The following is a 14,458-nucleotide window of genomic DNA, read 5'->3' as shown; positions in this document are numbered from 1 at the left end:
TCCGTCCCCCTGCCTTCGACCCCAAAACCACATATGCACCCTTGTCCTCTAATCCAAAACCCTCGAAATCACACCCAATTCTCTGCAATTCAATCTTCTCTCTGTGATTCAAGCTCGTAAAAACCCTAATTTCAACTACCCCAACTTGAAGCTTCCCATTATCTCTCTACGATTCAAGCTAAAAACACTAATCTTCTCTCACTGCGATTCAAGCTCATAACAACCCAAATTGCAATAAACCCTCTTCCGTTCTCGTATGGAGCAACTAGGGAAGCTTAGTCATCTGGGTCGAGTTCTCCACGTTGCTCAAGGCAGTGAGAGATCTGGGAGTGGATTGGAGCCTCGTCGCAATGGGGGTTCGTGGGTCAGGTCGAACTCGAGCAATGACGAGTTTAAAAGGTGGTCCAGTTCAAATAAGGGGAAAAGTCACTGTGGGTCGGGTCAAACTCAAGCAATGCCGGATTTAAAGGGTGGTCCGGTTCGAATAAAGGGAAGAGTCATTGGACTCGTAAAGCAAGAGCTGTAATAACTAGGACAGTTGGGTCGGCATTGGCATCAGAGGTGGGATGCTGCAGAAGTTGGCGTAGGTGGTGGTGGTGGGCTGATGGGAAAGAAGGATGTTTTTAATATATTTATATTCTGTTTTTTAATTTATGTAGTGGGGCCAACTATGTTTTATTAGTATTAATTAATTGTTTTCAATTTGTTTTTTTAGCCACATAAGCACAAATGTGGATTCATATGTGCTACGTCATCACTTAACGGTTAAGCTAACATATTTTTTAACGGAACGTCAGATATTGAAATTAAATGATAGTAAATGTATGAAATTGAAATGTTTTAAAGATGTTGTATGAGGTTGTAATTTTGCCCAAACTTGAGGGGGTAAAATGTAATTTACCCTAAAACTTTCCATTACAAAAATTTGCCAATTACATCTCTAATATTATATTTGAAGCTACTATATTCAATTTTCCGTCAATTTAAGTCATGTTAATTGCATATGATACACATTGGAGGGTAGATTGGTAATTTTCTATAACGAAATAGTTTATGAAGTTAACTTTGGAGGGTAAATGAGACGTTAGATTCGCAACCTACATGAAATGCTTAGGGCTTATAGGCAAGATAGTGACAGTATTATACTCTAAAGTGTGTCAAGTGAATTGCTAATAGTAGGGATGCTATTAGCAATTTTTAATGAATTCAGGGACCAGATTTTCACTAAAATAATAGTTTAGGAACTAAATTGGCACTTCATCCTAGAAATTTATCATGTACTGAAACTTGATTAATTTTGCAGGTTATGGGTCATGACAATTAATAGGTACGGCATACAAGTACCAAAGTATAAGTCGTAAAAAAAAATTAAAAAAAAAAAAACTAACAAAGTGGTGGAGAATTCACAAATCACTGGCAAAAGTCACTTTGTTTGTACTTCACACCATTTGCTGTAAATACGCGTGGAGGGCTCATTTGTAAATATACCAATTCTCACTATCTCCATGAGAGATCAAGAAGCTATGTTAAGGCTAGAAAAAAGAGAGAAAATTAGAGAATTATTTTTGTATTCCTATTATTTCAGATAAGAATGTAAACTTCTCCTGCTGCTCCGAGAACGTACGCATACTTGTCGAACATCGTAAATATTTTGCCTTATTTACTTTAAATAACACTACACATATATCGTCTATTTCACAACACCTTATCAGCACGACAAGCTCTTGTGTCGGTAAAAACTATGGGATCATGATTTTCTAGGCCCATGACACATGGCACCTTGGGTGGCAAGAAGGATCGGAATACCATAGCAAGTGAAGTTCAGATGATTAGATTAGTCAAGCTTCCTAGTTAGGATCTATAATACCCTGAAAATTTAAAAATGTATGAATATGTGGAGTAAATTGAGAATAAATAGATTTATGGTTATGAAAATTTGATTAGAGAAATTTTAGAATTTTGTTTTCAAGAATTTATATTGATTTATTTGAATTTAGATTTTAATTAAACTAGTTACAAAGTTTGAAATTTGGAAATTAGTTATTTAAAATCCGTAAACCTTTCGAGGTCATAATTTATATTTTCGAATAAAGCTCGACCCTACGAGCGTGTAGGCGAAAACCGTTCGACAAACGGAGTTATAACGAATGAATTATTAACGTTTAAAGTTAAGGACATTTTAGTAATTTTACTTTAATCTAGAAGGCTCCAGATTTTCTGGTGTAATGAGTTGTGCCACATGTGTGGCTGGGGGATGAAAGGAAAAGAAGAGGAATGAGATAGATGAATGGCTGAGATGAAAAAGAGAGAAGAGAACGGAGAGAAAAGGGTGGGAAACTGCCTAATCAGGGAATGAGCAAGGAGGAAAAGGAGGAAGATCCGGGCGACCCGTTTCCCTATCGCAACCCCGTATAATTTATGGTGAAATTCATCAATTTCCTGAAGAATTGAGATGATTTACCACCATCAATCCTCACGTCGTTACTCCCTCTGCAATTTTCCACCAAAAATGGAGCTGATTTGGTCTTGTTTCACGACAAACTTGTGCCGTGGGTGTCCCGAAGCCACGACATCGATTTCACCGTGTCTGTGCATTCCGTCATGGACCACCATCATCAGTTCACTCACCTTGAACTCAGTAACAAATCCCAACCAAGATTTAAGGCGTCGGAGCTCAAAAAATGTCGAATTGAAAGGAACTCATGTCGAGGGTTTCTGGTGATCCGTTCCAGATTTCAAGTGTTTCCTGGCTGAACTGGACTTTGGCCCAGGTATGAAAGTTATTCCTCTTGTTGCACTCTACAACCCTGTAAAATTTGGTAAATTTTAGTGATCGTCAGAATTTGGGGTTCCCACTCGCCAGAAACCGCCATCGGCGGCGGCACGTGGCCAGAGGCCCGACACTGCCTTTTCATGCAGATTTTGATATTTTAAATCCATAATTGGTACCCATTTGATGTGATTCAATTGTGAAAGAAAATTTTGAATAATGGAGATTAATCTTGTGGGGAATTTGATTTTAAAAAAAATAAAATAAAATTTGGTGAATAACATGCAATTAAATCTTATGTTTTTGGTAAGTAGATTGGGTTATAGTTTTTGTGAGTGATTAAGAAATTTTGAATAAAGAATTGTGGTTAAGGATAGTAAAATAAACAAGAGTAAGTTATTCCAAAATAAAATTTTCTGGTCAGGGCGTTACAGGATCAGAGTAAGTTATTTCAACAGGCTAACCAGTCAGACAACTATTCAGCAACTTGTATCACTTGTCTCCCAAGTAAGGAGACCTAATTCAAGTCAAATTAGGATATCTTAGGGATTAGGCAATAGTCGCAATCTCAGGAGGATTGGATATATTATCATAGATTCCCTCCTAGATAGCTTCCCAATTTAATTAGAACTACTTTCCCTACAAGGACTCTTAAGATCTCTATGAATACTCTAGCTTGGGTATTTACAGAGGGCTTCAACCTTCTTTGGAGTCTTCATCTTCTCCAATACACACATATTATCTCTAAGCCTAACAAAGGCTCATTTTTCATACACATAAAGATCTATGCGCAGACACGTCCATGGATAAATTCATAGGCTTTTTTCATGGATAGTACACGATGTGCACGCTTCACACCATTATTTACTACACTTGTTGTTTGATTCTCCTTCCTGTAGATATGTAGGCAGTCCGATCTGGATTCAACCACACCCTCAATTTACCATATTCCTTCCTTTGCTGGAGATCATGCCCAATTTCTATGAAATTGGCCTCCGTTTGCAGATATGTGCAAATTTGGTTCTAATAATTGGTGTTTTCATTGAGAGAGAACTCATATTCTATCGTCCAACGACCTCTGCCATAAGCAACGATAAAAACAAGAAGATCTTGAAGATGAAGCTTTCATTGATGCTCTAAAGAACAAAATCTCCTACAATTCAAGACAACCACCAATCTAATTCTAGTGACTCACACGAAAGATACTTTTTAAATGATATTGTTGCTGCTACTATCCATGACCAAGGCCTAGGTTTTCCAGAAAAAACACAAAAAAAGAGGTTTTCTAATACCTTTGGTTATTGTCCTCTAATATGTGATTACTTCAAAATGTTTCAATCACTTTAGTATGAAAAAACTAAGAGCACAATCTGACTAATTATTATTGTTTTGCGAAATGGGTATATGCTGATTGCACATCCCATTTTTCGATCCTGCAACAATGGACTAACTCAGTCTCATACTATTCTTGTGGAGCTAGTAATCCTAACAACAACACAACTACTATGACGAGCATAACAGAGTTCCAACACTGGAATAAATTCACTGGGGGCAAGTCAGCCTAAGAAAAAACACAAGCATCAATTCCAATACAAAGCAATGATCATACTTCCAAATTGCTAGAGTTGCAGCTTACGTTAATGCAAGAACAATCTCATTAATGCTCTAGAAAAAGCTTAAGAAAACTGCCTCATACCTGAAGACGAAACTTGAGATAAAGGATCTTGAGAAAACTTATCTATACCTAAAACACAAGAGTTGTTCTGATGGTAGTTTGACCCATCATTCGAACTACACCCAATAGGTGTTACCTTTCAAGTATATATATAATCATCCATATGATATATGCGATGAGATCTTTCAAAATATTATAAAACTTCAGCTTTGCGTTTTGCTATATTTAGCCCATTGCATTAGACATGACATGTCTTTCATTGTTGATCTGTTGGTAAAAATGCAGCACTGGGCCTACACGCAGCCACTGAATTGGCATTAAATACATATTTTCTATTACCCTGAAGGTAATATAGATTTGTGCTTATCCCTACCCATCCCGAGCGGATCCAACCCCATGATCTTAGGAAATATGTTTGCCTTGTTTGTTATGCTGATGCAAGTTACTTATCAAACCCACACAAGGCATGACTCTACATGGTTATGTCTTTACCGTTAGGGATACCACAATATCTTGGAGGTCCACGATATAGACCTTAGTTGCGAAATTCAGAATCGTTCCAAGACTCACCACACATGGTTGAGAACTCTTGCTGAGCATATTCGAATTACATGTGGTTTTCCTCCATCGTTGAGATCCAACAACGATCCATGAAGACTATGCCACATGTATCAACTAGACTATGACATGATACATCAACAACGTCTATGCCAAGCATATTATGTTTACTTTACATCAACAAAGCATTAGGAGGTTGAATCCGATCCCAAATAACTTTTCCAACCTTTTCACGACGTCACTGTCGAAGTCTATCTTCTAGAAACTTGTTCGAGAAATTAGTATGCTTAACTATCTCATATGCAATGTTTGTAGTTATCATTTGGAAGTTATGTCAAACTCATCGGACTATCCAACAATATACTCACTTGATCATAATGTACTCTTTTCCCTATGATTAGAAGTATTTGTCCCATTGGATTTTTGCTTCCTAAGCTTTATGGAGGACCCATCCTAAGTTGGTTATACCCTTGTGAGCTTTTCTACTTGCATGCAAAAGACATAGTTTTGATTCAATTCAAATTTCTCACATGTCCTATTAGTCTATGAATTTCATCTCATCTTGGGTTTTACCATAGTGAGGTTTCATGAGTTTTACCTTTTTACGTTATTATTCCATTGATTTGGGACTCACATTCGCTCATTGTGCTGCTAAAGACTTGATGCACCATTGAGTTGAGTATTTACACACTTAAAGGGAAGGTAGTTTAGGAATGTAATTGTATACATCCTAGTATGGGAATCCACCTGTTTTTCGATAGTTTCCTAATTGTATTGTAATACCTAAAAGGTAAGGAATTTACCTTCCTTACTACTATAAATAAAGGCATAATGGGGGTAAGAAATCACATCTCAGAATTCACTCAATTCTCTCTTTCTCTATGCATACCACACCTTACCAGTCCTATATAACTCTCCAATTAAATAGGCCTACAACATTTTAACATACATTTGTGCTAATTAAAACTTTTAGAAATAAAATAAGAGCAAAATTTGTAAATTAAAAATATGATTGACTTTTTGAAAAAGACATTGACAAAACCTGTTTTCTTACAAATAGCCTATCACAAAAAGCCAGGAAGCTACTTTATTTCATTTCATGAGAGACCTTCAATCCTGCTCAAAATCTGCGTTTTCCCCCCTTTTTGTCTGAAGGCTTCAATCCTGCTCAAAATCTGCGTTAGTTGCCAATTTCCCCTTTCTTCTTTTGGTCTCCTATTTTCCCTTTTTCTGCTGCTTTTTTCCCTTGCTCTTCATCTCGATTTTTCCTTCTCATCTTATCTTACTGGCATCCATTTTCCTCCTTCATCTAAACTTCAATCTTCAGCCATATTTTCTATGGAGATGGTGCGTATAGTTCCAGTGCTTTACCTAGCTCAGGTGTTCCTGAAGCCACCACCTTCTCTCTATTGTTTGCTATTCCTAGCAGTGATGCTCATGGTTTTGCATGGACTTTTTTTGCTTGATAGCCAACTTGTTTATTTCAGTTGTTGGTTTTCTTTACTTTGTGACTGTGCTCGGAAAGCAGACTGGGGTTGGATGATGAGATTGCTGAGGCGATATTATGTGGTGAGCATGGATTTGTGCATGTCGAGAAGCATTGTTTTGGCTAAGGCGGTAGTAGTTGATTTCTTGATTTTCTGTTTTTGGGCCTCAATTGTTTAGTTTGGCCCTTGTTGGTTTGGCCCCTTTTTTTGGGTTGTGTATGCTTTTCTATTTCTGGGCATTTCATTTGTAGATCTGTTTCTTTGTAGTTAATAATATTTTCCTTGACCAAAAAAAAAAAAAAAAAAAAAAAAAAAAAAAAAAAAAAAAAAAAAAGTTAGGAAACTAGCAACAAAAAACAGCCATACAATTCATAACACCTACAACCCAATTATCGTATTAATCTAAATTAAATTAAATGAAGTTAAACTCACTAGAGAACTATGAAATTTTAACGTGGAATAATTTTGTATAGTAGACTTCTTCGATTATAAGTAGAAAGTCTTAGGTTCGACTTGCATATATACCGAATTCGATACTTAATTGTTAAGTTGGCCAAACATGTAGCTTAACCTGAATCTCTTATAAAATGGGATATTATTGTATAAAAAAAGTGTAATGCTTGGAATGTACTATTCCATGTTGTTCAAATATTACACTTCATCTCCTTGTGCTCTTTCTAAATGCTTGGTCCTTACTTGGATTTGTTGAAGTATCTCCAAGAACACCAACTATACTTTTGTTTCTTTAGGCCATCTTTAACCGGGCCGGCTAAAGAGCTATAAGTTAAAACATGGCCCTTCTTGACATAAAACCTATATCATTTCTACACTATTTCTACACCATTTCTCACATTCTTTTCACCATTCTATACTATCTTGCCTCATTTTTTTTTAATTCTTCACATTCTATTCACCTCAAACACTTTTGGGAAATTTTATTTAAACCCATGTAACCTCTTTTTACACCCAACTTAAATTTTAAATGTTAATTGTCACACCCCGACTGAGATCAGGGCATGCTGGGCGTCACGTGGAAGTGACGTAATCATGTGCACAGTGCGGAAGCTAAAAAAATAATAATAAAAGTACAAATAAAAACAAACTTAGCTATACACAAGGTAAATAACATACATGTGCAAGCGTAAGTGTGAGAAACAAAGTTTAGAGCACGGAAGACCTAATGCAGTCCGGGCGAAACAACACTAAATAAACACACCCAAAGGTGGTCCTACACTGGTGATAATCTGTCAAGTAAGTCGGGAAAATCCTTTGCGGAGCCACCAAAAGCACAAGCCAAACTAGAACCTGGAGGGGCGCAAAACAGAAAGCGTGAGTGGGCAAAAACAAAGCTTTTCAAAAACCATTTCATAAACAAAGTTCTAACCCCTCGTCGTAAAACCTGTATACATCCCAGAAAAATAGAATATATATATATATATATATATAATAACCATGCTCGGAAATACGCCATGCCAAATGCCTCGAATTAAAATGCAAGTACTCAGGTAATGCCAATCCATGCTATATAATCTGTCAACCGGAGTTACCTAACGTGACCTGTACGGCTGAAACTAGAGCTCAAATCTCCAACTCACTAACTACACCTGCACATGAGTCGGAACCACCTAAAGTGGTCTGTACGACAGGACTGGGTGTATAATAAGTACGCTCAAGTGCTACGATCACATGAAGACTGGGCGAATAATCGCGGGTCACCTACGAGTCGGAACCACCTAAAGTGGTCTGCACGACAGGACTGTGCACCTAACTTGGATCCAAGATGAGCGTGTGGTGCGGGAGGTGAACATCACGTGAAGGACTGTGCCCAACTCTGGGCGGGAGCACTAACACCGGGGGTGCAGATTATGAGCTCTCTATGCATCTCAAATCACTACTGAACATAAACAAAAACATAACTCACCTGGCACTTACCTGTGCGTCCGCAGCACCAACACACACACACACACACACACATATATATATATATATATATATTTATGCAACTAATAATGCATAATTAAATGGGTAAACATAATGCATGGCATAAAAACGTATAGATGTTTCATTTCACTTTCTGGGAAAAACATAAGTATATAGGTATATACGGAAAACCAAAAGCCCACTCACTGGTATGTAGAAGGGTCGTAACCCCCTTGCCTCGAGTGACCACGCTCGTCCTCGGGATAGGTCTCACCTATATGCTAAACAACTATAAATACGTAAATTTTAAAGCACATAACCAACAATACGAAATAACTTTTCATACAATGCTCAAATGGGGTGTATGAATACACCAACGTGATCTACTCAACCTCATGAATATCCCAATATTTTTAAAATAATTTTCCGACGCCGCACGCGCCCTTACGCGCCGGCAAAGGCACGGCCACACGCGCCGGCCATACGCAAGCACGTGCCTGGCACACTGCCGACGTCAGTTAACGCCATTAGGAATATTTCGTTAACTCTGACGGATTCCGTTAACGCCATTAGGAATATTCCGTCCAAACTGACGGATTATTCCGTCCAAACTGACGGATTATTCCGTCATCTTCTCCGGCCAAACTCCGGCGCCGTCGTCAGCGCCGAAAAATCGGGAAAATTTCAAAGCTTGATATCTTCTTCGTTTTTCAACCAAATTTCACAAAATTGGTACGAAAATGAACCTTACAACAAGAAGAACAAATCCATACCACTTTCAAGCACTAAAACCCACGAAATCTCGTCGGAAAAACACCACCAACTCCTGCCAAACCTGCAACTCACCATCCCGACATCCAAAACCTTCAAACGAACCACCCCGAGCCTCCTAAGGACCTCACCAAGCTTCTTACAAGCTTGAAATTCCCAAAAACACAAGAATTAACGTGTGCATGAACAATGACCAAATCGGGGGATCCCGAGTTCAACGTGAAAATAAAGGTATCCTTACCTGAAATGGGTATGGTTGAACTCCTAAGGACCTCACGAGCACAAATATGTAATTTGTTTCCACGATCCGTGAAGTTTCCAAGGGTTATGGTGTTGTCCGTACAAGAAGATAGGAATAGGAGAGAGAGAGGGTCTCGGGACAGGGTAGAGAGAGAGAGAAAATGAGTGTAGGTGTGTGTGGGGTCCAAAATCAACTAACCAAAGCCCAAAAATGACCACACAACGAAACAAACATACTAGGGGCAAAACTGTCATTTCACCCCTACGGTATGAAAAGTCCGGGACGGGCTGTCACATAATTGTCTATTTTACCCTATTGTATAATTAATATTAAGTGCAAAATGCAATTAATAATAAAACTCAAATTTCTCAATAAACCCAGACACTATAATTAAACCGTAGCATCACCCTTTGTTTATCCTACGTTCATTCCGGCTAAAACCCTAATAGTTCTGATAGAGAAAAACTTCTCTATTGATAGATAGTGATTTTGAAGTTTTGAATTCTCCACTTAGGTATGACTCGATTTATGAATATTTTGTTTGTTTGCTTCTTCTTTGGATTAAATTTTATACGTATTATATTATATTGTATTTGTTTTTTTTTCTGCCGTCTGCCTGTGCCCCAATACACCATTACAAGAACTTTTGATTAGTAGTGCAAAGATATATAACTTGATTTTTGGTGTAAATAAAGATTGCCCAACCTCATAAACCTTAACCACTATAACTAGCAAGTGGCATGTCTCCATCCAAATCCAAAGCATCAAGGTCAAATGTTTCTGGCAAAGTGATGGATTGAACTGAAGCTTGCATTGCATTCTCTAGCAAATTCAAATCTATGGAAGGGTCTCTTGGATCCTAAGTTTGTGGATGGGTTTGGTAGCAGAAAGAAGAAAAAAAACATCCATGGAAATGCTAGTCATATGCAATTATATAGGGGCAAAAGACACCTCTTTAAAGAAAAAAAAAATATTCAATTAAAGATGTTATTTTATAAACGGAATGGGTGTAAAGATAACTTTACATTTTGAATTGGGTTTGTGAGGGTAGTTTAGGTCATAAATTTGAGTTTAAAGAGATATTAATTCTTTAATAAAAAAACAAAATGGGTGAAAAGAGTAAGTTGGGTGTAGAAAGAAGTTAGATGGGTTCAAATAAAATTTCTCAACACTTTTTTAATATCTGGAGGCTTATTGATTTTGCGACAAATGACACTTAGAATATGTTTGGAAAGAACAAACTTCAAATAATAAATTATTGAAGGGGCTAAAAAATAGCCCTATTCGGTTGGAAATGGTATATAAATATGGTTGGTGTCACATCCCCGCCTGGGGTCCACCACATCTCGGCCCCGTTCCGCCACTGTAGCACAATATTGTTCGCTTTGGGCCCCGACCATACCCTCACGGTTTTGTTTCTAGGAACTCACACGAGAACTTCCCAATGGGTCACCCATCATAGGAATGCTCTCGTCCCCAACTCGCTTAACTTTAGAGTTCCGGTGAAACCCAAAACCAGTGAGCTTCCAAAAGGCCTCATGCTAGGTAGAGATGGGAATATACATATAAGGCTTACAGGATCCACTTCCCTTAGTGATGTGGGATGTACAGCTGGGTATTAAAAAATAATTTTTTGCAAGACTATAATATAGATGGAGGCTAAACATAGACATTCGGTTGCTAGCTAGGGTTTGACACTTGAGATACTGTTTTAGCTAGTCAGTTATTTAAATATTATTTATTGGAGTTTTTTGTAATAATTTTATTTACTGTTTAACTTTGGGTTAAATTCGATCTCTCTTGATAATTTATGAAAACTTCAATTCTTTAGTATGTTTAACAGAGAGATGTTTGGCTGTACGAAATTATGAGGAATTCCTATTAAAAACGGTTGGTGATTGGTTTACGAAACTTTCGGTCTGTGATCTAAGCAGTTCATATTATCTTTGTAAAAAAATTAATAAAATATGAGATAGTTAGAGTTTTTACCTAAACCAAAACTTTGGACGGAAAGGGATCTCCATCTATATTTTAGTCATGTAAGAAATTATTTTTTGAGTGTCAAGTCATATATATATATATATACCATTTCTAATTGAATAGGGCTATTTTTTAGCCCTCTCAATAATTTGTTATTTTAAGTTTGTTCTTTAATTTTATTAGTAAATTAAATTAAACTACCATATTAAAACAAAGTTTCCAAACATATACTAAGTGTCATTTGTCGCAAAATCAATAAGCCTCCGGATATTAAAAAAGTGTGTTGAGATAAATAGAATGTGAAGAATTGAAAAAAAATGAGATAAGATAGTATAGAATGTTGAAAAGAATGTGAGAAATAGTGTAGAATTGACTAAAGATGGACTAAGGATACCCATCACTGCACTGCAGAATAATAGTCCACGATCTGGAAAGAGATCCTCTACGGATCTCTTCTACCTAATCTCACTCATCAAACAATCCGGACCCTTGAAAGTTGATTCAATGGCTACAAACAGAGATCCACTCTAAAAGTTATAATAACTTTAGTTATTGGATCAAATTTCAAAAATTCGGATTGTTTGATGAAGAAAACTAGGTGGAAGAAATCTGGAAAGAATCCCTTTCCCCACGGTCCAACAATAAAGGCCAGAAAGAAGTCGATTTCTTGAAGCAACCGTGATCTGATCATGTCAGGCAAATATTGCCAAACCGATGCGTCTCAATGATCTCATCTTTAGCTCACAAGTTATTCTCAAAACAAAAGCAAAAGCAAAAGCCGAAGTATAAGCAAAGCACCCCAAAATTCAGGGTCACGCTTCTCCCTTTTCTGTACTTGATTATTGACTAAAAGCAGCAGAATTAGAAGCTTCATATTGTTTTCTTCAATTGGCTGCCTACTGAGGGAGAGAGTAAAAGAAAGATGGGCGTTCTGGCTGCTACTTCTGTGCTTCCTTCAGATTTCAAGCCTTCACTCTCTCTTTCTCATCACAATACAAGAACACCGAAGAAAAGAAACAGGGCCATATTTCCTGTAAGTTTCCTTTTACTTTTAATCATTTTATGCGCAGAAACTTTTTTATTCAAGCTATATTCTAATCGAATCTCCCATATGTTGGCGAGGGATTCTAACTTGGGTGCTTTTGGATTTTCAGTTTTTTGTTGCTGAGTATTGAAATAGAACTCTGGGTTTGATTTTGATATGATTTGATTAGGTTAATGCAAGGCTATTTGGGCCAGCAATATTTGAAGCATCAAAGCTGAAGGTTTTGTTTTTAGGAGTGGATGAAAAGAAGCACCCAGGAAAGCTTCCAAGAACTTACACACTCACTCATAGTGATGTCACCTCAAAACTCACTCTGGCAATTTCACAAACAATCGACAGCTCTCAGGTTTTAAGAATTTTGAATTGAAGTCTAAATTTTTCGATTAATTATTGTAACAAAGAATTTAATGGAAATTGGGAAATTTGATGGTGCAGTTGCAAGGGTGGTACAACAGGCTGCAAAGAGATGAAGTTGTGGCTCAGTGGAAGAAAGTCAAGAACAAGATGTCTCTCCATGTTCACTGTCACATAAGTGGAGGCCATTTTCTCTTGGATTTGTTTGCAAGGCTCAGATACTTCATCTTCTGCAAAGAATTACCTGTGGTAAATCGGCAATTAATTAATAAATTTTTATCCAACTAATAATTTTCCGTTGTACATTTGATACATGGATTTATTATCAGAGATTACATCCGTAACAGTTGTGGCTACGAGTGATAGTTGACTTCTCTGATTGACTTATTTGTCTTGATGATATTCATTAAAACCAATATTCCCTTCCCTTGGTAGGTTTTGAAGGCCTTTGTTCATGGGGACCGCAACTTGTTCAACGGCTACCCAGAACTGCAGGAGGCTTTGGTATGGGTCTACTTCCACTCGAGCGTTCCAGAATTCAACAAGGTGGAGTGCTGGGGCACACTCATAGACGCCGCCGCCGCCGCACCTTCTAGTGAATCATCAGGCGGGGCCCACCACCAGGAAAACAAGGGCAAGGGGGAGGAGGCCACTTCTCCAAGCAACTGGGCGTTACCACAGCCGTGCCAAGAGGACTGCGACTGTTGCTTCCCACCAGCGACTTGGATTGCATGGCCCCAACAGCTTCCCCAGGCAAATCAAACTAGGGTTGGGACCCACCAGAGCTTTCACGGGCCAACCCAAGATACAAACTAAACATTTTTTTTCTTTTGTTTGTTTAATTAATGTAAGTAGATATATACCTATTAGTTGGTGCTTATCAGTTTGGTCACAGACCAATCTCGTTCGACAACTGTGTGAATTCACGCTGCATCTTGTCATCAAATACATGTCCAAAGTTTGCCAACTTCTGTTTTATATATGGTATTTAATCCCATTACAAGTTTGGTAAATACATTATGTGTTGTTTTATTAACATGAGTACACGTCATATACTAACATCTATTTTCTCAATTAAAATTTATCTTAATACGCTTTATTTCTTTTTCATACTACCCTCACATCACACATTTTTTTTAATTTTTATTTGTTTTTTAAAGAAACTATAGTAGTATTGTATTTCAAGAAATTGCAAGGTACAAGAGGGCCAAATAATGGCTGGGGAGTCTCCTCAACCAGTGAGTCCGAAATGAATACCGGTGGGGAATCAACCCAATTACAGCAAGTCGGTGACCAAGACACGACGTGCCATATTAAGAAATATAAGCTTCTCCCGTCGTTGATTTCATGGATGATTTCGAGAAATAATACGTATATTGCATGACAAATCGGGCACCGTCGATTTTGAAATGAAGCAGGTAAAAGAATACTGTGATAAAATTAAGGATAAATTACATTTCACAATCCTTAAAATTCGATGTAATTACAAATTTATATAATATTTTTAAAACATTTTAATTTTATATATTTATTATCATTTTATTTCAATACTGTATATCTGTTAAAAAGTTTATTAAGTTAATCGTTAAGTGATGACGTAACAATTATAAAATTTACAGATTTGACTGTTAACTTTGCATCACGTGGATAAAAAAAT

The 14,458-nt window shown here is 37.3% G+C and overlaps 1 protein-coding gene across 1 annotated transcript; it reads left to right on the top strand.

The window, feature by feature from the left end:
- The first annotated feature begins 11,976 nt into the window (after window positions 1-11,976).
- Window positions 11,977-13,814, top strand: LOC137711575 (protein STAY-GREEN homolog, chloroplastic). Its single transcript, XM_068450826.2, has 4 exons — window positions 11,977-12,435; window positions 12,617-12,793; window positions 12,883-13,050; window positions 13,237-13,814. The coding sequence occupies exons 1-4, from the start codon at window positions 12,325-12,327 to the stop codon at window positions 13,615-13,617; spliced, it is 837 nt and encodes a 278-aa protein (XP_068306927.2). The 5' UTR covers window positions 11,977-12,324; the 3' UTR covers window positions 13,618-13,814.
- The last annotated feature ends 644 nt before the right edge of the window (window positions 13,815-14,458 follow it).

Source organism: Pyrus communis, chromosome 6 (genome assembly GCF_041283825.1).
Source record: "Pyrus communis isolate YQ-2024b chromosome 6, ASM4128382v1, whole genome shotgun sequence".
Classification (NCBI taxonomy): Eukaryota; Viridiplantae; Streptophyta; class Magnoliopsida; order Rosales; family Rosaceae; genus Pyrus; species Pyrus communis.
Note: the sequence above shows the minus strand (reverse complement) of the source record. Positions and strands in the feature narration are given on the sequence as shown.